The 26,174-nt window shown below is 52.9% G+C and overlaps 1 protein-coding gene across 2 annotated transcripts in view; it reads left to right on the top strand.

Moving 5' to 3' along the window:
* Positions 1-25,358, top strand: part of LOC148834203 (integrin alpha-M-like) — a 61,537-nt gene extending 36,179 nt beyond the window's left edge. For both annotated transcript variants that reach the window (XM_088916904.1, XM_088916905.1), the window contains 23 exons: positions 863-998; positions 2,849-2,922; positions 4,118-4,238; positions 4,601-4,749; positions 6,257-6,397; positions 7,166-7,372; positions 7,696-7,826; positions 8,595-8,749; positions 9,539-9,699; positions 10,407-10,532; positions 11,563-11,633; positions 11,738-11,879; positions 12,845-12,937; positions 13,072-13,151; positions 13,536-13,616; positions 14,140-14,209; positions 15,428-15,535; positions 15,906-15,959; positions 19,229-19,348; positions 19,630-19,728; positions 20,529-20,561; positions 21,154-21,264; positions 22,315-25,358. In XM_088916904.1, the coding sequence (XP_088773030.1) occupies positions 863-998; positions 2,849-2,922; positions 4,118-4,238; positions 4,601-4,749; positions 6,257-6,397; positions 7,166-7,372; positions 7,696-7,826; positions 8,595-8,749; positions 9,539-9,699; positions 10,407-10,532; positions 11,563-11,633; positions 11,738-11,879; positions 12,845-12,937; positions 13,072-13,151; positions 13,536-13,616; positions 14,140-14,209; positions 15,428-15,535; positions 15,906-15,959; positions 19,229-19,348; positions 19,630-19,728; positions 20,529-20,561; positions 21,154-21,264; positions 22,315-22,563 (2,712 nt within the window). In that variant the 3' untranslated portion in view covers positions 22,564-25,358. The remainder of the gene's footprint in view (positions 1-862; positions 999-2,848; positions 2,923-4,117; positions 4,239-4,600; positions 4,750-6,256; positions 6,398-7,165; positions 7,373-7,695; positions 7,827-8,594; positions 8,750-9,538; positions 9,700-10,406; positions 10,533-11,562; positions 11,634-11,737; positions 11,880-12,844; positions 12,938-13,071; positions 13,152-13,535; positions 13,617-14,139; positions 14,210-15,427; positions 15,536-15,905; positions 15,960-19,228; positions 19,349-19,629; positions 19,729-20,528; positions 20,562-21,153; positions 21,265-22,314) is intronic.
* The last annotated feature ends 816 nt before the right edge of the window (positions 25,359-26,174 follow it).

The following is a 26,174-nucleotide window of genomic DNA, read 5'->3' on the forward strand; positions in this document are numbered from 1 at the left end:
GGGGTGTTGTAGAATGTTGTACTTGTCAGTTTTGTGGTGAAGATGATGAAGATTCGTTTCCCTCATTTTGGTATTTTCCAGAAGCGGACAGACTTTGAGTATCAGTACGGGACTGGTTACTTCCTATAACAGACAACTTCACGGTTACACTGCAGGTTATAATATTCGGGGATCTTAGGATGGATTGTAAGATTGTGTTTAATACACTACCACTACTTTCCAAAGGTATATAATATATGAATATGAAATTATTATTAAATTACAATATTGAATAAAGCACACCCAAAGAAGGTTCCACAGCCAAAATGTTGTGTTTCCTTTCGGCCTGGGATAGACCTTTGACTTGTTCCTGAATATTCCATTATTTTAAGCATACTGCAGAACATTATTACATGTTGGAAAAGATTATGTTGGGGGACAATGCGATAGAAGAGTTAAAAAAATTGAGGGGTTAAAAAAATAGAAATGTTTCATCTTGAAGGACAGGGAAATAATGAATAAGTTCTGGTAACTGTATTGGACAGAAGACTATTGATTAATGCTCTATTTTGTTTTTTCTTTCCTTGTTCTTGTGTGTGTTTTTATGTTGTTTGTTGTATATTGTTTTGGGTGTTTGGTTGTCTTGTCGTTCTTTTTTATCTCTGGAATTATTGGCTTGATCACGTTTTGTGCTGTTTGTTTGTTAAAGAGAGAATCGTTTAAAAAGCAGTTTGGGTGCAAATGAGAAAAGCTACTGTAACACTAATCCTTTGACACCCGTGTGCAGACTGCCCGGAAGTACGGTGAGTGAGCCTTCCAGGTACAGCTGCAGCTCAAAATCTGTGGAGCAGTCCAGCATAACGAGGGTTTTTCCTTGCGACAGGTTGGGAATCTCGACCTCACAAACCTGAAGAAACTCTCCTCTGAACCCAAAGAGAGCAACACCTTCTACATCCAAAACTACGGAGGACTGAAGAATGTCCTGGACAACCTGCAGAACAAGATCTACAGCATTGAAGGTACCGGCTCCCGCTCGCTGTCGCAGTCCTGCCACTAGGGGGCGGGGAGGGCCATCTGCCTGTGCTGCACCTTCAGAGGGGACTGGACTTCGAAGGCAATCAGCTCCGTGAAGTAAATTCGGCCAGGGGAAAGACAAAGGGCACCTGGACTTTGCAGAGCTCAAGAAACTCCCACACCTGTTAGAGACACAGGACGCACACTCCCCAGTGACAGCACATTACAGTATAGTACAAAGCCAGCAGCCATATCACCCTGCAACTCACAAGTGGCTGCCCACTGAAGCTCAGCAGGTGTGAGCCTGGTCAGTACCTGGATGGGAGACTCCTGGGAAAACTAAGGTTGCTGCTGGAAGAGGTGTTAGTGGGGACAGCAGGGGGCGCTCACTCTGCGGTCTGTGTGGGTCCTAATAACCCAGTATAGTGACAGGGACACTATACTGTAAACAGGCGCCGTCCTTCTGAAGAGATGTAAAACCGACTCTGACTCTGACTGAGAGTCCTGACTCTCTGTGGTCATTAAAAATCCCAGGGCGTTTCTCGAAAAGAGTAGGGGTGTTACCCTGGCGTCCTGGCCAAATTTCCCATTGGCCCTTACCAATTATGGCCTCTTAATAATCCCCATCTATGAATTGGCTTCATTACTCTGCTCTCCTCCCCACTGAGAGCTGGTGTGGGGTGAGCGTTCTGGCACACTATGGCTGCCGTCACATCATCCAGGTGGGGCTGCACACTGGTGGTGGAGGAGGGGATCCCCATTACCTGTAAAGCGCTTTGAGTGGAGTATCCAGGAAAGCGCCATATAAGGGTAAGCAATTATTATTATTATAGTACATGCCTCTGGAGGGCGCCGTGTTGGTTCAGTGCCACTGCTACCTATGGTGCAAAGAATGGTTTGCATGTAGGCAGGATGTGATCTACAGCTGCAGGAAGCTGTTTAGTATTTAAGAAGGCAGTATGAGGATCAGGGAGCATCTTAGAGTGCAACCAATGTAGCAGTGGGGTTGGGTAACCAAAATGAAGCCAGCCCCCAGCCACTGATCAGTAATCTCAGATTTCCTCTGACCGTCTTCCTCCGACTGGGCAGGTGCCTGAGGATGGCCCCCAGTGCCTTCTGGGTATTGTAGTTTCAGACAAGAGCCGCCATCTTGTCTGACCCTACTGCCCTCTTACACGAGGTAGCGGGTGTTGCCTGACACACAACAGCCGACCCACAGCTTCTAACCACAGAGCACTCACTGGTTGTGGGGGTTGTGTTAGCCTTGAGAAACTGCCCAATTGTTCAGCCCACGCGACAGCCCTGAAATCCCACATGCATACAAGGCAAGGATTGCGGCTCTAGCAGGATCTCCAAATGCAGATCCGCTCCAGGTTTTACCTGCTGCCGGCTCCCCTGAAGAAGCCAAGAGCAGAGGAGCTGTGAGGCGTCAGTGTCATCTGACCCCCTTTTCCCAGGAGCCTGTCTGGGAGCCCACAACTATCCAGAACAATCCCACACCGTCAGAAGGTGTCAGACAGTATCTTCCCTGTGTGATAACCAGTAACTGTGATCTGTGCCCAGTGATCAGGGGTTAATCAGAGGTCAGAATCCTCTTATTCTCCATGATCTAGCTGAACCAGAAACAAAACGACTTAAAACTGAAAACGTAGCAGTCTTAGTCTTAATGGAGAGTGTGTGTTTGTCTTTAGGAGCTGAAAGCAGTCAACCAGCTCACATTCATCCTGTCATTCAGTCCTTTAAGGGGTTGAGTGTGTAACTGAGAACTGGGCAGGAGCGAAAACCTGGCGCGCGGTCCAGGATCCGCACCCCTGGACTAGCGGCCTCACTGACCGACTCCCCGTCTTCCCTGCAGGTGTGAGCAGCACCAACAAGAAGAAGTTTGAGAAGGAGATGTCCCAGACCGGATTCAGCGCGCTCTACAACGAGGTGAGGCGGGGTAGCAGTGTAGCACAGCAGACAGGGTCCCGGACTCCTCACCAGGAGGTTGTGGGTTCGAATCCACGGTGGGGTGGTGCCGTTGTACGCTTTGCGTCACCCCCCCCCCAGTGGATCCCAGTAAACACATCCAGCTGAGACGGGGCGACCGGGCAGGCTGTGAAATCACTCGGGCCCGAGGCGGTTTGACTCTCGGCCCGCGACATCGCCCGGCCTGCGGCCCCGTTGCGTGAACCGGACGAGCTCCTTTGCTCCATCACCTGCCCTGAAGCGAGGGAGGGCATACGGCTCTTGTGTGTGCTGGAGGTGGTGACCCGGTCAAGCTCAGCTACTGGCCCGTAGGGAGGTTCTCAGGCAGTGGTCACCAAGGGACATCCGGGCAGCTCACAGGGGGTGCGTGTGTTCTTGAGACTTCTCCCAGCCCTTCTGCTGCACAAATTTAAGCTCATTCCCAGCCTCCGCTGGACAGCGCTGTGACTTCTTGCAGCCCTTACACCTGGACGCCCACAAAGGAAGACCTCGTGGGTGAAATTCGGTTTTAATTCCGCCATATGATCCCTGTGGGCAGCATGGTGGTGCAGTGGTGAGCGTGACTGCCTCGCGGTGCCGGGGCCCTGGACCCAACGCTGGCCCTAGGGTGCTGTCTGTGTGGAGTGTGCATGTTCTCCCCATGTTTGCAGAGGCTTCCTCCAGGTGCTCCAGTTTCCTCCCATGTTCCACAGACACGCTGGGAGGTTAAGTGGCTTCTGAGAAGACTGGTTCTGGTGTGAGTGTGTGTGTGTGTCTACCCTGTGATAGACTGACGTCCTGTCCAGGGCGAATCCTGCCTCGTGCTTATTGCTTGCTGGGACAGACTGCAGCTCTTCCTCAACCTTGTACCGTTTAAAGTGGGAGAGTGGAACGAGCTGCCCAGCCATGTTGTTAAAGCCGATACCCTGGCTTCTCTCTAGAAACTCCCAAGCAGGACGGGTGGGCTGAATGGCCCCCTCTGTCTCATAACCTTTCAAAATGAATGTTTTTGACCATACAGAGAAGCCAAAGCGAGTCAGATTTGGGGATTGTCTGAGCCGTGGCGGCACTTGTTCGCTCCCAGGCCCGAGGCAGGAGAGTACACTTGCGCTGCAGGGCCAATGGAGCGTGTTTGTCCGCAGAGTGTCTGATACCAGTCCTCTCCCTCTGCTCTCAGGACTCCTTAATGTTGGGGGCGGTGGGCTACAACAACTGGCAAGGCTCCGTCAGCGAAATCTCCCCCAGTCTGTCCGAGACCCCTATCATCCCGATGAATGTGTCCGAAGACTCTTACCTGGGTGAGTCAGAGACGAACAGCCCCCCCCCCCAGGGGCAGGCGGGTCGTACCAGCAGGGATTGCGGCTCCCAGAGGAGCTCCCAGTGCAGATCCGCTCCAGGTTTTACCAGCTGCTGGCTCCCCTGCAGAGCCCGGGAGGCGTCAGTGTCATCCGACCCACTGTTCCCACGAGCCTCTGTGAAAACCTGGACCGGATCAGGGTGCCTGGCTTCTGGGTAACCCGGCTGGACAGACCCACGGAGCCTTCTGGCAGCTGCCTCTGCAGGAAGCGTCATCATCGCTTGTGGTCGGCCTGAGAGGTGTCTGAGAGCGCCGGCGCCCCCTGGCGTCTCTGACCCGCTCCGCGGTTTCTCTCCCGCGCAGGCTACGCGCTGGCCCACGGGCTCAGGGGTCCCTTCTCCCTGCTGGCGGCGGGGGCTCCTCGCGCCGAACACCGAGGCACCGTCCTGCTCTTCCGGAAGTCCAAAAGCAGCACCCGCTGGGAGGAGGCGTTCCGGCTGTTGGGGCAACAGGTAGAGTAGGGCCGCCGGTCCCAGGACCCCTCAGCCACTGCACCCAGAGTGCCTAAACCCTCAGCCTACCCAGCAGGAGGGGCTACAGAGCTCTAGACAGAGACAGGAGTGAGTAAGGGCTCCGCGGACCGGCCCAGTCAAGGGCGGGTCTGCGGATGAGCAGTGCTCAGGCCCGCTCCTGCTTGCTGACATGAATCTGAGGTAGTGCAGAAGAACCACCGGCAAGACCAGTGAAAACACAAGAGTGATCACAGGTGAGGGGTCGCTTTGGTAGCTTAACCATTCTATCTTCAATTACACTAAGTTAGAATGGTACGCCACTATAAAGCTGTACTATCCGGAGAGCGATAAAGAGACAACGTGCCCACATCCTCCACCGTGTGCTCTATAAGAGAAGAGATCAGATCAGATCACTTTATGAGCCATATACAGTTCCTTGCATTAGGAATTGGTCTTTTCGCAGACCCCTCTCATGCCCCCTGCTGGCAAGTAATAGGCAACAGCTCTCACTGACGGCGCCGCAGGTCACTGGGGTGGATGACAGGTTAGGGTTAGAATGAGGGTCATGGCTTCTTCAGAAGGGAACTCATGGCATAGATTCAGACTGCAATGCTGGTTTTGTCTAAGTGGGGGCCCCACCTCTCCCTGGCCCCAGTCCCGGCTCCAGTCCCAGCAGCTGCAGGACTGCACGCGCCAGCGCGGGCGGCCTTCACAGGACCTGTGCCCACAGGGCGTGGGGTTCTGTAGGTGTGTGGTTTCCTAGTTGAGAAACTCCCAGTTTCCTCTTCTTGCTGCAAGCTTCCTGTAGCTGCATTAGGCTCAGGAGTTCCTGCCAGCTTGGTTTCATGTTTCCGGTTCATGTCGTTGGTACATGTAGACTCTGCAAACCTCTCTGCCTGTTGCAAAAAACAATGAAGATCTAAATCTTCAGTTCTATCTAGCCTCACCGGGCTGCACTGCAGGAAACGTGCCGCGCAGTAGCCATCCATCCACACATCTTCCAACTGCCCCTGCCAAGTCAGGGAGCTGGGGGAGCTGGAGCATATCCCAGCAGTCCATCGCAGGACAGACACAGACGTGCACACTCGCACCAGGGTCCATTTTCCCCGGAGACAATCCACCCGCCAGCACAGTCTTTGGATTGTGGGAGGCAAACCGCAGCAGCCAGAGGAAATCCACGCGAACACAAAGACAACATGCAGACTCCCCACAGACAGAACCCCAGCAATGGAACCCAGGGCCCCAGAGCTGGGAGGCAGCGATGATCGTCACAGTGCCGTAAGAAGGGCTTTATTTGTCCTTGTTCGTGCTCCCCGCCGCGCCTCCATGCTGTCCTCTGCTGTTGCCCATTTTACAGCATGCCTGCTCCACTGTAGTTTCTCCCATAGTCCCTGTGAAAGTGATTCTCTGCTGCTGTTGTGGCTGTGGTCTCTGCTGCAACAGGGCTGCCTGACTGGCTGTCTGAAAACATAGAAACACACTCCCCCTTGCCCCCTTTCTATCCTAGATTGGCTCCTACTTTGGAGGGGAGCTGTGTTCCCTGGATGTGGACTCAGACAGCCAGACTGACTTTCTCCTGGTGGGGGCGCCACTGCACTATGAGGACCAGAGAGAGGGGATGGTGTTTGTGTACAAAGTGGCTGACCAGGTGAGGACAGAGCTCACCAGAGAAGGCAGGAAACACCCGTTTACTAACGTATGATGTTGAAAAGAGCTCGCTACATTATACCTTATAGAAAAAACACCCATTTCAGTGCAATGCAGACTGACACAGTATATTGTAGAACAGTGTGATCTAATACAGTATAGAGCTCTGTGTGGTGATACCCTGTAGTAGACTATAGACCAGTACAATATGTTACTACTAGTAGAGTAGAATTCACCGACAGACCAACAGTAATCCCTTAATCCTTCATGTTTAATAAACAGACAACCTCCTGTAACGTTGGATCTTAGCTGACCAGATGTCCAGAAATTAACAAACCAGGTGTCCTAATCTTAGTTGGCCAGGTGGCCTGACCTTCTGCCTACTTACACATGTTCAGCCTGTGGGTGAACTGCTTGTGTTGCAGACAAGAAGCACTTGATCAGAATAATAAACGCACTGTACCCTGGGAATGCCTGCTAGAGTGACAAAACCCTGCTGCAGCTCCAGCCTTGTTCTGATTGACCTGTTCCTGTTATTTTCTGGGCTAGCGGCTCTCGAGTAGAGTCCTGGAAGGAACCTCTTCTATTCCAATGGCTTCCTATGACCTGCAATCCATTTCTCTTAGCTCCATGGCTCATGTCTGGGGTCCTGGTGTCTATGGACCATTCATCACGGTCACAATGCTGTTGTTAGAGCAGTCCAAGGATGTGTCCTCTGTCTGACTCCCTGTCCCGCTCCATGGTCATATGCCGTTACCTCTCCACAAAGGGGTCCCTCTCCCCGGTTCTGAACATCAGCGGGACGACCAGTTCGCCCTTCTCCCGGTTCGGCTCGGCCATGGCCTCTCTACAAGACCTCAATGGCGACAGGCTCAGTGATGTGGCAGTGGGGGCGCCTCTAGAGAATGACCACCGGGGGGCTCTCTACATCTATCTGGGTGACAGAGAAGATGGAATAAAGCCTCAGTACAGCCAGGTAGAGAGAGTAACTAATTAACAGAGACTTAACTGTACTGTACTTAATTTACAGTTAATACAGACACACTGACTGACTGGACACTCCAGTACATTAACACTGCACTGAGAGAGAGGGGTTCATACAGACACACTGACTGACTGGACACTCCAGTACATTAACACTGCACTGAGAGAGAGGGGTTCATACAGACACACTGACTGACTGGAAACTCCAGTACATTAACACTGCACTGAGAGAGAGGGGTTAATACAGACACACTGACTGGACTGCATTAGCACTGCATTTTGGTTCAAATCGGTTCTGTGTCTTTGTCTGTCCAGCATATCCTTGCAGAGACCGTGTCCCCTAGGCTCAGGTACTTTGGTCACTCTGTCAGCGGGCTGATGGACCTGAGTGCAGACGGACTGACGGACATCACAGTGGGGGCGATGGGGGATGTGATTGTTCTCAGGTAAATCAGCACTGTTATCCAGGCACCGGTCACGGACACAACGTCCACTGTCCTGACTGACCACCTTACTGTCCGGTGTCCAGACACCGGTCACGGACACGACGTCCACTGTCCTGACTGACCACCTTACTGTCCGGTGTCCAGACACCGGTCACGGACACGACGTCCACTGTCCTGACTGACCACCTTACTGTCCGGTGTCCAGACACTGGTCACGGACACGACGTCCACTGTCCTGACTGACCACCTTACTGTCCGGTGTCCAGACACCGGTCACGGACACGACGTCCACTGTCCTGACTGACCACCTTACTGTCCGGTGTCCAGACACTGGTCACAGAGACAATGTCCACTGTCCTGACTGACCACCCCACTGTCCGGTGTCCAGACACTAGTCACGGTCACGGCACCCGCTGTCCTGTCTGACCACCCCACTGTCTGGTGTCCAGACACCGGTCACGGACACAAAGTCCGCTGTCCTGTCTGACCACCCCACTGTCCGGTGTCCAGACACTGGTCACAGAGACAACGTCCACTGCCCTGTCTGACCACCCCGCTGTCCGGTGTTCAGACACTGGTCACAGAGACAATGTCCACTGCCCTGTCTGACCACCCCACTGTCCGGTGTCCAGACACTGGTCACAGAGACAATGTCCACTGCCCTGTCTGACCACCCCACTGTCTGGTGTCCAGACACTGGTCACTGACACGACGTCCACTGTCCTGTCTGACCACACGACCTCCTGCGCTCTGTGCTGTCCTGTCCAGGTCCCGGCCTGTCCTCAGTGTGTCGGCGCATCTGTCCTTCGAGCCCACCCAGATCTCCCTGGCCCACTTCGACTGCCTGGGAGTGAGCTCCGAGAGCCCCATCCTGAACCTGACCGTGTGCTTCAGTGTGGAGCTGAACACTAAAACCACATCCGGTGAGGAGCCAGCTTGCTGATACTGTGGATTGACTGCAACTCACGCTCACTGACCCCATCACTGACCCCTCCCCTGCGCCCCCTTTCCACTCTCACATCACTGACCCCTCCCCTGCGCCCCCTTTCCACTCTCACATCACTGACCCGTCCCCTGCGCCCCCTTTCCACTCTCACATCACTGACCCGTCCCCTGCGCCCCCTTTCCACTCTCACATCACTGACCCCTCCCCTGCGCCCCCTTTCCACTCTCACATCACTGACTTGTCCCCTGCGCCCCCTTTCCACTCTCACATCACTGACCCCTCCCCTGCGCCCCCTTTCCACTCTAACATCACTGACCCCTCCCCTGCGCCCCCTTTCCACTCTCACATCACTGACCCGTCCCCTGCGCCCCCTTTCCACTCTCACATCACTGACCCGTCCCCTGCGCCCCCTTTCCACTCTCACATCACTGACCCGTCCCCTGCGCCCCCTTTCCACTCTAACATCACTGACCCGTCCCCTGCGCCCCCTTTCCACTCTCACATCACTGACCCCTCCCCTGCGCCCCCTTTCCACTCTCACATCACTGACCCCTCCCCTGCGCCCCCTTTCCACTCTCACTGTGACCATCAGTGACCCCACTCCAATCCTGTACCCCACTGCTTTACAAATTATTCTCATAACCATATGTCCCACTTCCCTATACCAGAGTAGCCCGATGCCATATGTCCTTCAGCCCATCACTACACCCTGCACCCCAGTCCCCCTCTGTACCCCTGACTGTCAGTGTGGTGTGTCCGTGCCCAGATACCTCTGGCTTGAATGTGACGTACCAGCTGGACCTGGACAGTGTGAGGCAGAGGAGTCGGGCGACGTTCAGCAGATCTGAGACGGACCTGAGGAAGATCCAAGACACAGTCCAGCTACCGCAGAGAATGACCTGCCACACCAAGAGTGTCTACATGGAGGTAGGAGACCCCACACTGGTATAGGTGACACTCCTGTACAGATCACTCATTCCCACACAGTCTGTATCACTCCCGTACAGATCACTCATTCCCACACAGTCTGTATCACTCCTGTACAGATCACTTATTCCCACATAGTCTGTATCACTCCCGAACAGATCACTCATTCCCACACAGTCTGTATCAGTCCCGAACAGATCATTCATTCCCACACAGTCTGTATCACTCCCGAACAGATCACTCATTCCCACACAGTCTGTATCACTCCCGCACAGATCACTCATTCCCACACAGTCTGTATCACTCCCGTACAGATCACTCATTCCCACACAGTCTGTATCACTTCTATTGATCTATTGATCACTTATTCTGTTGTAATCTGTGCACATCCTGAGTCTGACTGCATGACGGTCTCCAGTGGGGCCCGGTATCCCATCCTCTCTCTTTATACTTCACTCCAGGTCTCACTGTATTTCAGCCTTGAAGCAGTGCCTCCTAGTGGCAGCTCAGTTCATGTCCCTAAAACCTCCCGCGAGATGAGGAGCTGGGATAAGACAGGAAAACCACGGCAGCGCCCATTAAAACGCCCTCGCCATCTCACTGTGTCCTGATCTGGGAGGGCCAGCCGCAGAGCAACGCGAACACACGGCCCCCGAAGCCATACGCTTAGCAAGCTGCTCTGAAACCTCCCCACCGTTCTTTTGCAGAACTGCGTCAAGGACACGGTCTCTCCTGTCAAGATCAAACTGACCTTCTCGCAGACGGAGAGCCCCAGCTCCTCTGCTCTGACCCCCATCCTCAACATCGACAGCAGGAATGTCGAATACATCGAGGTAAGCCCCCCTCTCTCTCTCGCAGCAGTATGTTCAACATGGACGCCCTGCAGTAGCGGTGGGGAGGGGTCTGTCCTCGTCCTGTAGGGGGCGCTGTGTCTGCACGGTTTTCGAGCTCTCCTCAGCGCAGCGGCCTCCAACGGGCTAGGAGAAGCTCGAGTGGTCACGTTTAGCCAACGGTGAGCTGACGGAGGTTAAGAGATGAGTTCAAAAGAAAACCGGGACCAGACCAGCAGGTCCCGAGTTTGGGCGCCTCTTTCCCTGCTGTCTGTGGAAAAAAATAACTATGACTGCAGTTAGGATAACGTTAGAGGAATAGTCATGGAGCATATGACAGAGATGTTACAGACAGAATGTAGTTACTGAAATTAATTCCTTACTGCAGTGTTTCACAGCCTGGAGTTGGTCCAGGAGGAACGCCTCAGGATTGTCCTGCAGCCGACTTCTCAATCATAGGCTGATTTATTTCACATTTCTACTCAAGGCCAGCTTTTGGAATAGGATCGATCTCTGTGCTCATGGGGGAAGCTCAGGACCCTTTCGCCCTCACTCAGGTGTGTGAGCTGGAGCTGACCAATCAGTCTTGAGCACTGACTCACAGTGGGCGGGTCTGACACAGTGCCCCTCCCATTGTGGGTGGACCCAATACATTGTCACTCCCACTGTGGGTGTGCCAGATAGAGTGACACTCCCACTGTGGGTGTGTCAGACGTATTGCCACACCCTGTCCCCCCCGTCGCTATAGACGTATTCTTAGACCCAAGGACCAAGTGTAGAAACCAGTCTATACCAGCAAGCAAATCAGTTACAGGCACTAAGCAGCCCTGGGAATTAAGGGCCCAGTTGGAACAAGGCCAGTGGACTGTGGATGGAGAGCCCCTGCCTGACTGGATTGTGCGAGGAAGTGTTATTCTGCCTGTGGACCAGTGCTGCAGGACAGGGAGGGGCACTGGGGGGGCACTGGGGGAGCATGGGGTCTGATTGCCGTCACCCCTGCCTGTTCTCATTCCTCTTTCCAATCAACCCTCAGGTTCCTTTCGAGAAGAACTGCGGTGCCAACGACACCTGCATTGCCGACCTGCACCTGGACTTCAACTTCTCGTACGTACCCCTGTCCGGGGGCTGTCCGTCCCGGTAGAATGTGCCGCGCGACCGCGTGAAAGAGCTGCGGAGTCTGAATTAACCGCTCTCTCGGCCTCCCCCAGCTCTCCCTCCCTGCTGGTGGTGCACCAGGGGCGCATCAATGTGACGGTGAACCTGGCCAATCTGGGGGAGGACTCCTACAACACCTCTCTGCTTCTGCTCGTCCCCAGAGGCCTCTCCTTCTCCAAGATGGAAGTCATAGAGGTGAGACAACGGCCAGCACTGTTCTGCAGATGGTGGTAAAGACAGTGCGACACAGTACCGTGTGCTTTACCGACTCTGTGCTGCTGCAGTGAATCTATTGCTACAGTACCGTGTGCTTTACCGACTCTGTGCTGCTGCAGTGTATCTATTGCTACAGTACCGTGTGCTTTACCGACTCTGTGCTGCTGAAGTGTATCTATTGCTACAGTACCATGTGCTTTACCGACTCTGTGCTGCTGCAGTGTATCTATTGCTACAGTACCACGTACTTTACGGACTCTGTGCTGCTGCAGTGTATCTATTGCTACAGTACCATGTGCTTTACCGACTCTGTGCTGCTGAAGTGCATCTATTGCTACAGTACCATGTGCTTTACCGACTCTGTGCTGCTGCAGTGTATCTATTGCTACAGTACCGTGTGCTTTACCGACTCTGTGCTGCTGCAGTGTATCTATTGCTACAGTACCGTGTGCTTTACCGACTCTGTGCTGCTGAAGTGTATCTATTGCTACAGTACCGTGTGCTTTACCGACTCTGTGCTGCTGCAGTGTATCTATTGCTACAGTACCATGTGCTTTACCGACTCTGTGCTGCTGCAGTGAATCTATTGCTACAGTACCATGTGCTTTACCGACTCTGTGCTGCTGCAGTGTATCTATTGCTACAGTACCACGTACTTTACGGACTCTGTGCTGCTGCAGTGTATCTATTGCTACAGTACCATGTGCTTTACCGACTCTGTGCTGCTGAAGTGCATCTATTGCTACAGTACCATGTGCTTTACCGACTCTGTGCTGCTGCAGTGTATCTATTGATACTGTATCATGTGTTGTACTGGCTCTGTGCTACTGTAGTGTATGAATACTGTACCATGAGCTTTACTGACCCAGTGCTGTGTGCTGTAGTGTATATATTGATACTGTACCAAGAGCTTTACTGACCCTGTGTCGGGTGCTCTGTTGCAGGCTAGCCGGCGCACTCTGGCCAGTTGCAATGTAGAATCTCCGGAGAAGACTCTCTGCAGCGTGAGCCCTCCTGTCTACCGCGGCGACACCACTGTAAGAACTCGATGCTGTTGGTTTCTGTTCCTGTCTGTGACTCTCACTTCTCTGTCTCTGTGTGAAACAATGCCATTCAGTCATTTATCAACAAGGGCCCTGAATCTCTCTCTCTCTGTTGGTGTCTGTCACAGGCAGTATTTCTCAATCAGTTCAGAATCTCCCCTGAAGCAGATTGGAACGAGACCATGGAGATCACTGTGAAAGCACACAGGTGAGCATCAGGGCACACAGCACACAGGTGAGCATCAGGGGACACAGCACAGAGCACAGAGGTGAGCATCAAAGCACTGGTGAGTATCAGGACACAGTACACAGGTGAGCATCAGGGCACACAGCACACAGATGAGCATCAAGGCACAGGTGAGTATCAGGGCACACAGCACACAGGTGAGCCTCAGGATACACAGTACACAGGCGAGCATCAGGGCACACATCACAAAGTTGAGCACACAGCACACAATCAACCACACAACCACGCCCCAATGAGCCCCACAGCCATGCCCTGTCAATCACACAGCCACGCCCAGTCAACCACATAGCTACACGTACGATCCCTTATAAAAGCCTGTGTTTGAAATTCTGATGTGTTCTGCAGTGACAATGGAAAATTCTCCAATGAAACTGTCCTCACCAAGGAAATTCCAGTGCTGTTTGCCATTGATGTCACAGTCAAGGGGTGAGTCTCCTTCCTCCATTCTCTCTCTCTGCACAAGCTGGGGTGACATCTTGTGTACTTTTCTAACTCTTTATACAAGCATATGACCTGAAGCATATGATCCACCAGGGTAGTGTGGGTAGCTATCTGGGCTTGTAATTAGAGAGTTGGGGGGTTCTAATCCCAGCTGGCACAGTGCTGTTGTGCTCTTGAATGAAGTATTTTACTTTACTAAAGGGTGTGGCTGACACTTTTAATCCAGGGGGGAATTTGAGCCTATTTATACAACTGTGTTTTACTGAAGCAGCACCTTCTTCAAGGTGGCCAACAGCACTGTCTAGCATGGGATTGGAACCCACAGTCTTCCAGTTTAATTACAGGACCCTACCTTACAGGACTGACTGATGCAGTCCAAACTGCCAGGGCTTCTTCCCAGAGCAATCCGCAGTCACACCCAGAAAAGATCAACATGCATATTCATCGCCTCGTGATGTCACGCGAGTCAAAGGGAACACCTTCTGACGTGTCGTTTTCCTTCTTCAAGGCTGGATTCAAATTATTTCAATTTCACAGTGGAGGACATTGCATCCACGAACATCAAGCATGAGTATGAGGTAAAGAATTTCCAGAATTCAGCACAAACGAACCCCAGACCCCCGAACCGCTTGACCTCAAAATTGAGGGACTAAATGTCTTCAGTCCCACTTAAGGCACTGACTCCATAATGTCAAAGCGACCATAATAAATGGGTGTTTACCCTGTAAATGTACCTAAGTGCTTTCGCTCTGTCACAATTTGTGTAAAGGCACTACTTTGCACACAAAGTGGTGGAGGTAGGAAACCCACTGCCCAGCCATGTTGGGAAAGCTGATACCCTGGATTCTTTCAAGACACATCTGGATGACATCCTCCAATTAGGAAAGGATTGTGGGAGTGATTATCATTCCCGAATCGGGGATATCAGCTTGTTCCACACTCCCGCCACCCTCTGTATAAAGCAGTGCCACCTGTTCTCAGTTTCAAATGCACTTCCCTGCAGGGAAGCAGAGCCTGCTGCTTTCACTGCTACATGCCCTCACTCCTAGATGACCCTCAGCTCCACTGAAAAATAAAGGGCTCTGTACGAGGAAGAAGGAGTACATATGTATTCATAAATTACTGAGACGTTAATTATTGAGCTTCAGCAGGTGTGAAAATGAACAAAGATTTTCATTTGTGCAGCGAGATGGGAGGCAGGATGGTGGAGGAGTGTTAAGCATTGCTACCCAGCAGCACTGAGGCCCTGGGCCCAATTCCTGAGGTGTTGTCTGTGTGGAGTTTGTACGTTCTCCATGTGGATTTCCTCTCACAGTCCAAAGACATGCTGGCAGGTTAATTGGCTTTTGCCAGAATCGGCCCAGGTGTGAGTGCGTGCATTTGTATCTGTGTCTGTCTGCCCTGTGACCCGCCCATTGCTTGCTGGGATAGGCTCTGGCTCCCCCCCGTCACCCTCAACAGGAGCAGTTAGAAAATGGGTGCATAGCAACAGAGAAAGACGTGTCTTTCTGTGTGGAGTTTGCATGTCCACCCTGTACCGCCCTGTACTTCCAGGATAAGGCTCCAGTGTGCTTGAACCCAGGGCTGCTGGTTAACGATGGAAAAGTCATTCATGCCTCAAGTGAAGGATTTCTCTCAAGGGACGATGCATGTTGTTTCATGTAGTCCAGTATAGGCTGTATTAGACTGTTAAAGTCACCTTTGGGGGCGGAGTGTGGCACGCCTGTGGGTGATGCCTTCAGTGCCAGGGATACCAGGGCTGTGTCTTGATCTCCTGGCTCTCTGGTGCTCTGCAGGTGAAGAATGAGGGACAGAAGGGTCTGCCCATCAACGTCACCTTCACCATCCCCACCCAGTTTTCGAGCAACTTTTGGTGGAACGTCCAGAGTATCTCATCCGACACGGTAAGAACAGAGTCTGGTTTTCCATAGATGCTGAGAGATTTAAAGATGAGGAAGAGCTATTCCGTCTAAATCTGCACCTTTTACAGCTGTGGAAAAGAAGACAATTAGTTTGTAACTACCACAAGGCTGACTTTGCACTCCCACCACTCTTTGTGTAAAATAGCACCTCCATACCTACTGATATACAATATATAACACAGATGTCCATAATTTTAAGAGAACAGAGGCACTGTTCACTGTTCAAATTGTTCTTACTTGGTTTAATTAGCTGTCTCACAGTTCTGGGTGGGAGTTTAACCAGAACATTAAGCCTTCTGTGTCCATGAGCTGGGAGCCGCAGGATTGATCTCTCTCCCTATTTTCCCCGCAGGAGAAACTCACCCGGTGCGAGGACATAGCGTCGCAGACAGCAATGGAAATCAAAGTGAGCTCTTTCTTTCTCTCTCTCTCTCTCTCTCTCGCACTTCATCCTTCTCCTCCTCTTTGCCCATTTCGCCTCCAGCCTGTCGTGTGCCTGACATCCCAAGAGTCCTGGATCACGAGGGCTTACCTGGCGCTCTCCAGCGATGACCTCATGGGCGGCTGTGGCGGGCGGCCGCAGTGAGCCTGGCCCGCCACTAGAGGGTGCTAAGGTCTCTGTCGTCTGTGCAGAGCCTGGCGGGAGGTGAACTGTTTAGTTGGCGGAAGGCCCACAGCCATACTCTGACATGGGGATAAACTTCCAAGTGTTGGGAAGCTGAGGGACTCGCCGTGGCACTCGATTGGGGGGTTTAGCGATGGCCTTTGCTAGCTCGGACGGAAGGTGTGGCACTACACCGTGCTCTGCTGTCCGTTAACGGGCGTTGCACCCTTAACCCTTTTAGCAGCCATATCACCCTGCAGCCATATCTAGCAGCCCACTGGAGCTCAGCAGATGTGAGCCTGGTCAGTACCTGGAGGGGAGACTCCTGGGAAAGCTGAGGCTGCTGGAAGAGGTGTTAGTGGGGCCAGCAGGGGGTGCTCACCCTGCAGTCTGTGTGGGTCCTCATGTCCCAGTATAGTGATGGGGACACTATACTGTAAACAGGCGCCGTCCTTCGGATGAGACGTAAAACCGAGGTCCTAACTCTCTGTGGTCATTACATGATCCAACACTGTAAGGATCATGTTTTTCGACTTCTCCAGTGCCTTCAATACCATCCAGCCCTTACTTCTAAGGAGGAAGCTGGAGGAGATGCAAGTCGATGCCTCCACGACCTCGTGGATCACTGACTACCTGACAGGCAGACCACAGTCTGTGAGACTTCAGAACTGTGTGTCTGAACAGGTAGTGAGTAACACAGGGGCACCTCAAGGGACAGTTCTTTCTCCATTCCTCTTCACCCTCTATACTTCGGACTTTAAGTACAACTCAAAGTCATGCCACCTGCAGAAGTTCTCAGATGACTCTGCAATTGTGGGATGTATCAAGGGTGAGCAGGAGGAGGAGTACAGAGGACTGGTCAGCAGCTTTGTGGAGTGGTGTGGGGTGAACCACTTGGAACTGAATGTTACAAAGACAAAGGAACTGGTGGTAGATTTCAGGAGGAAAAAGGTCAAACCTACTCCTGTCTACATCCATGGGAGTGGCGTGGAGATGGTGGACTCGTACAAGTACCTGGGAGTGCACATCGACGATAGACTGGAATGGTCTAAGAACATCGAGGCCATCTATAAGAAGGGACAGAGCCGACTCTACTTCTTGAGGAGGCTCAGGTCCTCCAATGTGTGTAGTAAGATGCTACACATGTTCTATCAGTCGGTGGTAGCGAGTGCCATTTTCTACGCAGTGGTGTGCTGGGGCTCTGGGATTAGAGCAGTAGATTCCAAAAGGCTGAACAAGCTCATCAGGAGAGCAAGCTCTGTCATTGGGTTTGACCTGGACTCCTTGGAGGTAGTGGCTGAGAGGAGAATGGTGTCCAAACTAGAGGCCATCATGGACAACTTCTCCCATCCCCTCTATGACAGGCTTGCAGGAATGAAGAGCACGTTCGGCAATAGACTGATTCATCCACGGTGCGACAGGGAGCGCTACAGAAGGTCATTCTTGCCGTCTGCCATAAGACTGTACAACGCATCCACCTTGCGTCTTGGCAGAGGCAACATCGACAGTGACCTGTTTCTGGACTAAACGCATCTACACATCTACTGCTACATCTGTTCTCTTTCTTTTTCTTTTTCTTTTTCCCGTTTACAACCACTTTTTGTGCAATATATGCCAGGGACCTGTGCAATACATTTATATTTATATCTATAGTTACATCTATATTTATATTCATATGTGTGATATGAGTGTGTTACGATTTTCTGTGTACTGTTCTGTTCTAGTTTGTTCTTGTGCGTCCGGACTGTGAGTAACTCTTGTATTGTATTGTATGTATTGTACTATTATTATATAATTTGTTACACTGTGGCTGTGTTGTGTGTGTTAAGCTGCTGTTGCACTGCAATTTCCCTCACGGGATCAATAAAGTATCTATCTATCTAAAAATCCCAGGGCGTTTCTCGAAGAGAGTAGGGGTGTAACCCCGGTGTCCTGGCCAAATTTCCCCCTGGCCTTTACCAGTCATGGCCTCCTAATAACCCCCCTCTCTGAACTGGCTTCATCACTCTGCTCTCCTCCCCACTGAGAGCTGGTGTGTGAGCAGACTGGAGCATCATCCAGGTGGGGCTGCACACTGGTGCTGGTGGAGGGGATCCCCATTACCTGTAAAGTGCTTTGAGTGGAGTGTCCAGAAGAGCGCTATATAAGTGTGAGGAATTATTATTTTTATTATTAACGCTTTGACTTTTGTCACACCCCCAAAATATCAACGGAGTCAGAACTGGGGCTTCAGCTAAGGGGCTTCATACCCCAAGAGCCCTGGATGACGTCCACCGGTGCCTCTACGATCAGTAAAAATGTTCTGGGGGCTTTTGGAACGGAGAGTGTTTTGCGGATGCAGGGAAGATTGATCACAAGTACTGGGGGGCTGGACATCTGTTGTGAGTCCAACTGCAAAGGCCACAGAGACAGGTGGACGGAGCTACTGCAGCTCTTCTCTACCTGCCTGCTATTGAACGGGTCTCCACCTGCTGTCCCTCCTGCTGGCTCGGTGGCTTCAGAGCAGCAGACTGGAGCAGGCTGTGAGAAAATAGAAAACTGCCCAGGCGCCCTCTGCTGGCGAAGGGTGGTACAGCAGGCCAATAACATCACAGAGATGGTGACACCCCCCCCCTCTGCTGTAAATTTACACCCTTCCCATCTGGGACACCTGTCTGCTCCCCGAGGGGGTAACATTAATGCATCTAGGAATCTGTTTCCCCCCTATTCTGTTTCACTTCTGAATAATGCGAAATAGAGACTTCTTCTTTTACTGTAGCTTTTGTGATAGTACACGTTGCTGAAACACTGTCTGCCCTGACTTCCTTGTTGGCAAGGTTTTGTGGCTGTTATGTTGACACAAACACAAACTTTAGCACCACCCCTTCCCCCAAGGAAAGGAGTACAGTCTGACCCCTATTCCAACTCATGGCCTCATCACCTCTGCCCCCTCGCTGCTGCCGCCCTGTGGCCACACCGATTAGTGCACAGTAGTGCCTCATCTGTGATTCCTCAAATCTGCTCTTAATGCCGATCAAGATCGCATCACAGTGGTGCAGACTGACTGTGTGTCTCTGTGTCTGTGTTTGCAGGAATGCAAAGCCTTGAAGTGCAAGGTGATCGTGTGCCAGATAGCCATGCTGGAGAAGGGCTCTTCCATCCACATCAGTTTCTCTGGGCTGTCCAGCTTTAACGTCGAGGAACTGAAAGGGGTGAGCAGTGTGAACTGGGCAGGGTGTGGGTTTTCTGTTTGTGAAACGCAAGCCAAGGCTGCATGTGGAAACTGCAGGAAAGTGCATTTAACACAAAGAACAGGAGGCACGTCTTTACACAGAGGGTGGTGGGAGTGTGGAACAAGCTGCCCAGCCATGCTGTTGAAGCCGATACCCTAACGTCTCTCAAGATATGGCTGGATGAGATTCTGGGATCAATGATCTACACATGAGCAAACGTGTTCCCCGCCTGTGACAGTCTCCTGTTGTCCTCCATGCAGAAGCTGTCCTTCTCTGAGGAGAGGATCCAAGTGGACTTCTCCAGCTCTGCCCAGCTCAGCTACGACACCAGGCGCTACGTCCAGTACAGTAGCTCAGGGGTCAGTGTCCACGGCGTCCTCCTGCGACAGTGCAGTGGGGGTCCCTGCCGAAGAAGAGAACACTCTCAGTAGCTCCCTCTCTGACTCTCACACCCAGCCTCCTGCTATCTTTCAGCTCCTGTGCCTCTCTGTGCCTCTCACCTCACTCCCCTCTCCTCCCTCACACTGCTTCCCAACACATTGTCTGAGTCCCCTTTAAGACCTCTGTCTCACTTCCTCTCTCAAGACTTGTCTCACTCCCCGGCTCCCTGACGCATCTCACTGTCCCTCTCACTCCCTGTCCCACTTAGGCTCTGTATCTCAAACTGTCAGTCTCACAATCATCACTCTGCTGTCTCACTCCCTCTCCTGAAACCTGTCTCATTCCTCCTCGACGCCTGTCTCACTCTTTCCTGATAACTGTCTCATTCCCCCTGACGCCTGTCTCACTCCCTCTCCTTATACCTGCCTCATTCCCTCTGCTGCTGCCCGTCTCACTCTCTCTTCTGATGCCTGTCTCACTCCCCCTTGACGCCTGTCTCACTTTCTCTCCTGATGCCTGTCTCACTCCCTCTCCTGACGCCTGTCTCACTGCCCCTTGACACCTGTCTCACTGTGCCTCTCCCTCCCACTAAGACTCAGTGTCTCAGTCTGTCTCCCTCACAGCAGTATGCACACATATTCCCTAACGAGCCTCCGAAAGGCTTCGTCCCCTCTTTGCTCACGTAACGAGGTCTGCATTAGACTGAGCAGCGACATCAGTGCCACTCTGTCCTTTGTGCAATGAATGGAGCAAGATCTGTGTCTTCTCTTTTTTTCAGGACAGCAAAAACAACCAGTTCCACACGGCGGAGGTAATGCAGTTTTTTTATTGCTTACAGCCCGGCGAGGCGCTATTCCAGGACAATCAGGGCCTTTGAAAAGCTGGACTGAGTGCTCCTCTGAGTGGCTGTCAGACAAGCCAGAGCTTCTTTCAAGCTTTGGCATGACCTGTCAAAAGAGCCAGTTCAACACTTAACTTGGCTGACAAGTTTACCTAAGGTGACTTATAGCTGCACCCATCTGTACAGCTGGGGGGTGTGCTGGAGCAGTTCAGGTGAAGTACCTCGATCAAGGTGGACACCAGCAGTGTCCCACCTGGGATTCGAACCCACAGCCTTCCATTTATGGGATCGCATCATTTATAATAACCTCAGATACTGGATCATTTCTGGACTCGCAGACTGTACTGTATGGAAGTGTCTTTTTGTGAACCAGCTCATTGGTCAGAATCCTCAGACTGGACTGGCAGTGATACGGTCATAGGGACCGCATGGGAAGTTGGGAAGACAACCCTTCGGAAGTCTGGTCTCCTGGTCTCCGGGATGCGCTCCTGCAGTGGCAGGCTGGGAGTCTGGTACTGAGCATCGCAGTCCTAACAGCAGTCTTCCTGTCTCTCTCCTTCAGTTCCTTACCAAGGCTGAGCTGGTGATCCCCCCTCACACCGCGTTCATCACTGGTGTGGGGATTGGAGGAGGGCTCCTGGTGCTGATCATCCTCATACTGATTCTCTATAAGGTGGGCATCCTGTCAATCAGCCGAGGAAAAGCATGTCAGTCAGTCAGTCGGGGTGTCTGCGAGTGTGTCAGTCAGTCAGGGTGAGTGTGTCAGTCAGTCAGTCAGTCACTCGGGGTGTCTGCGAGTGTGTCAGTCAGTCAGTCAGTCAGTCGGGGTGTCTGCGAGTGTGTCAGTCAGTCAGTCAGTCACTCGGGGTGTCTGCGAGTGTGTTAGTCAGTCAGTCAGTCACTCGGGGTGTCTGCGAGTGCGTCAGTCAGTCAGTCAGTCAGTCAGGGTGAGTGTGTCAGTGTGTCAGTCAGTCAGTCACTCGGGGTGTCTGCGAGTGTGTCAGTCAGTCAGGGTGAGTGTGTCAGTCAGTCAGTCAGTCACTCGGGGTGTCTGCGAGTGTGTCAGTCAGTCAGGGTGAGTGTGTCAGTCAGTCAGTCAGTCACTCGGGGTGTCTGCGAGTGTGTCAGTCTGTCAGTCAGTCAGTCACTCGGGGTGTCTGCGAGTGTGTGAGTGTGTGAGTGTATCAGTGTGTCAGTCAGTCAGTCAGTCACTCGGGGTGTCTGCGAGTGTGTCAGTCTGTCAGTCAGTCAGTCACTCGGGGTGTCTGCGAGTGTGTGAGTGTGTGAGTGTATCAGTGTGTCAGTCAGTCAGTCAGTCAGTCAGTCAGTCGGGGTGTCTGCGAGTGTGTCAGTCTGTCAGTCAGTCAGTCACTCGGGGTGTCTGCGAGTGTGTCAGTCAGTCAGTCAGTCACTCGGAGTGTCTGCGAGTGTGTCAGTCAGTCAGTCAGTCACTCGGAGTGTCTGCGAGTGTGTCAGTGTGTCAGTCAGTCAGTCAGTCAGTCAGTCGGGGTGTCTGCGAGTGTGTCAGTCAGTCAGTCAGTCACTCGGAGTGTCTGCGAGTGTGTCAGTGTGTCAGTCAGTCAGTCAGTCAGTCAGTCAGTCGGGGTGTCTGCGATTGTGTCAGTCAGTCAGTCAGTCAGTCAGTCGGGGTGTCTGCGAGTGCGTCAGTCAGTCGGGGTGTCAGCGAGCATGTCATCTGTGAAATGTCATCTCTGCTCCTCAGCTGGGCTTCTTCAAGAGGAACAAGCACAACTACGAGCAGGAAAACAAGTCGGTGACGATGCACGGCGAGCCCGGGGCCGAGCCGGACCCCGAGGCGGGGCAGGACGGGGGGGCCGTCCCAAGCCAGGCCCCGGCGGAGAAGAAGGGGCTCCTGGGTGCTGACACCCCAGAGGGCGGCACGGACGATGAAATGGCCAATGGCAAGGAGGGGGTGAAGAACGGCAGCGAAGCCCAGGCGGAGGGCAAGTGAGGTCATCAGAGACGCCAGGCGCCCAGAGACAACAGCACACTTCCAGCTGATGGCAACTCCGGGCCCGGGAAAGCCCAGTTCTGCCGGAGCTCGGCAGGGGCCGCTCAAAGTGACCCGTCTGGGGGGAACGGCTGTGTATTTATCCTCCCGGCTGTCTTATTTTTCCAATCATATAATCAAACAAGTACTTGATTTTTTTCTTTCTTTGCTCTGAATTTACCAAATTGAGTTGCGTCACCACCACCTCCGGATTTGGGATCGCTCATCGTTAATCGGGTCTGCTTCCTGCCGCCGCCCTTTGACCCCCCCCTGTACCTTGCGGGGGTGGGGGAGACAACAGGAACAAGGAAACGCGTGCTTCAGCAGTCAGAAAAGATACCGCGGGGCCTCTCTCCCGGGCGTCGCGGCAGGCGCGCAGCTCCCATGGTGCACCGCGGTGCGGCCAGCTCGAGCGTCTCGACCGCAGGGCAGCTTCGTCACGGAAGGAATCCCACATGCGGGTCTGCCGATGACGGGGCCCAGGTTGGAACCTGCGCCAGTGGGACTTCCACACACAAAAACTGGGCTTTAAGAGAGATTTCCCATAACCATGCAGTTAAATAATGATGTAAAGCCTTGCAAGTGTGAATGAGGCTTTTCCTCCCTCCATCGCCAGGAGCATCAGGTTCTGAGAAAGTGCTGATCAACCAATATGTCTTAAAGCTGGTTTTGTATTTTAATGATGAATCAGATCAGTCTGGATTATTTTGATCTATATTTCAGAATACACTACCCAAAAGAATCGAATAATTGCCACAAGGAGCCGACTGAACGTTCTCATTTTTCCCACTCTGGAGAGCAGCGGAGAGAAACTGTATCCCAGACAGATCCCAGTGTTTCACACACACCGAGAGAAACTGGATCCCGGCCAGATCCCCTTATTTGACATATCTGAATCGCTGGCACCAGAACTGTAGGTCTTAAGCACGCTCAAGTCAACAAGCCCTCTGGCATTCAGGCACCATCGTCTGCCCACAGATCAGGACTCCTCTAAATGATCCATTTAACGGAAGCCAGTTCCTGAAGTCCCCAGCCCCACCGGCTTCAGAAGAGTTGCTGAAGACCTAGAAAACAGCCAATCCAACGTCTTATTCAAAAAACTGGGCTCAGCTAAGTACCCAGACTAGTAGCCCCTGGAGGACTGCGGTGGCGCTGGTGAAAATCCCTCATGAAGTCTCCTTCTTTATCATCATGTCATATCTTTATTATCATTATCTGTATCATCTTTACATCTGCACTTCACGCAACGCCTGCGCCATGCAGTTGCTCAGGAGAGCAATCCTCACTTCTGTATAAGACACTCGAGCTTGAAGTATTCTCCTCCTTGCGACAGGACCAGCTCGCGCGTTCCTGCACGGGACCGACCAGCGGGGGCCACAGGCCGGGCCCTCTCCCAGTCCTGCAGGGTCGCCCAAGGGCCGCTCCCCCCTTGCCCTCGCGCTGGGACACCCGGAGGGCCCCAGTCCAGCTGGGCGCTTTTTCAACCAGAGACACCTGGAGCACTTCAGTCACCTTACACTCCCTAAAGCAGGCGAGTCCTTCGAAGGGATCGTTTGAAATGATGATCCCTGCCGTTTACAGCGCCCCCCCCAGTACACCGCCGTCACTCCTGGCTGGAGGGATCCAATTAACACACTGAGCTGACCTTGAGTTCCACGTCTTCACGCGCTAAGGCTTCAGGGATGATCTGCAAGACCTGCTGGGCGCAGGCCCCCGGCATCAGGGCTGCCGGTCCACACAGTGGGAAGGCTGTCCCAGTCGCGAGCACGTCGGGAGACGAGCAGTCCTGGTCCTGCAGGGGGGGGTCTTCATTCCAGCTCAGCCCCGAGCGGCCCGGATCAGCTCGTTCTCTTGTACTTCCAGTACTTCCAGGACCGGGATCCGGACAGCCCTGGTCTCGGCAGCTGCAGCTCGGCAGTTCTGAGACGTGCGTTGTGAAACAGGCACCGTGTCTGCCCATGCTTACAAGAACGGATTTTGCCTGGCGATGGGCAAGGTGTGGGACTAGCAGGGCCGCTCTAACATTTGAAGAAGAGGATAGACGACTGGGAGACTGGAGTGCAATGATGTAAAATAACGCCGTCTGCTCTTAATGGGTGAAGCCGGAGTCTTCTCTCCCGGTCCTCACCTGAGACGTACTTTTCTCTGCAGGATTCAGGTTACAGTTAATTCATCTGTACAGTGTGTGAGGAATCAATCAGAAAGCTACAGCAAGAGTGATCCTGTCACGACTGTACTCCCTCCTCCTTAAGGGCGCTCCGGCTCGTTCACCTCTGAGTTGATTTAGTGCACCTGCTCCCTGTCCCAGCCTCCCTATAAGAGCCAGACGCTCACTCTGTTCCGGGCTCTGCATTGGTTCCCATATTGGAGCGTCTGGTCCTGTTCCCTCCCTGCTCCCCCCGACCCTCCACCGCATCCCGCTCTGGTTTTTAATCCTGTTTGTCTTCGTCTCGGATGGACTGCCCGGCTTTGGACTTTTGCCTCGTCTTGGATTGCCCTTTGGACGCTGTTTTGGACAGTTTGCCCTGGACTCACCCCCCAGAACACCTGCGCACCATGGACAAGCCCCCTGTTTTCATCCCCGCCTCCTGCATGCATTTTTCCCCCCGTGTTTTCCTCACTCATCCCTGGATTGTGTCGTCTGCATAGGGTCCAGAAAGAATGCTTTCCTTACAAATCCTGGATGGCACAATAGGTGTAAATAATTATTATGAGTTTTGCTCTCCTGTTCTTGAAATAAATCCTTTAAAGACGGAGTGCGGTCTTCTTTCTGTCTTCCTACCGCGTTGGCGGCAGCTGTGTATGAAAGAGGTCTGCACAATGGACACAAGGTTTTCCAGAGGCGGGTGTAGATCGAGGGGTGTGACGTCTCGTCATCTGTGTGTGACGAGATGAACATTAGAATGAGGATTTCTTGCAGTTACGTAGCGCCTCTCAAGCACGTTTCACTCAGGACACACCCCCACTTCGCCTTCCCCCAATGAGGTAGAGTCCCCTCCTGGGTGACACACAGCAACCCCCCTGCACACAGATCGGGGGGAGAGAGAGCAGCTGTACCCCAGACTGTACCCCAACCTGCACACAGATAGGGGGGAGAGAGCAGCCATACCCCAGACTGCACCCCAACCTGCACACAGATCCGGGGGAGCAAAGAGAAACTGTACCCCAAACTGCACCAGCAGATCAGGGGGAGCAGAGAGAACCTGTACCCCAAACTGCACCAGCAGATCGGGGGGAGCAGAGAGAAACTGTACCCCAACCTGCACATCAGATCAGGGGGGCAGAGAGAACCTGTACCCCAAACTGCACCAGCAGATCAGGGGGGGAGAGAGAACCTGTACCCCAAACTGCACCAGCAGATCAGGGGGAGCAGAGAGAAACTACCCCGCGTGGGTCAATGGGGAGCTTGATGGAGGCCAGGCTGTGGAGTATAGTATGAAGCAGTTAATAGAATGAGCAGTCTGGTCTGTGGGAGCCCATGTTTTGTGTTGAAATGGGGCTGAGTGTCTCCCAGCCAACATGTCCACGCACCCTGCACCTCCGCGCCGCCCCCGAGTTCAGCCACCTGAGCC

The sequence above is a fragment of the Atractosteus spatula genome, chromosome 5, assembly GCF_055471065.1.
Source record: "Atractosteus spatula isolate fAtrSpa1 chromosome 5, fAtrSpa1.hap1, whole genome shotgun sequence".
NCBI lineage: Eukaryota > Metazoa > Chordata > Actinopteri > Semionotiformes > Lepisosteidae > Atractosteus > Atractosteus spatula.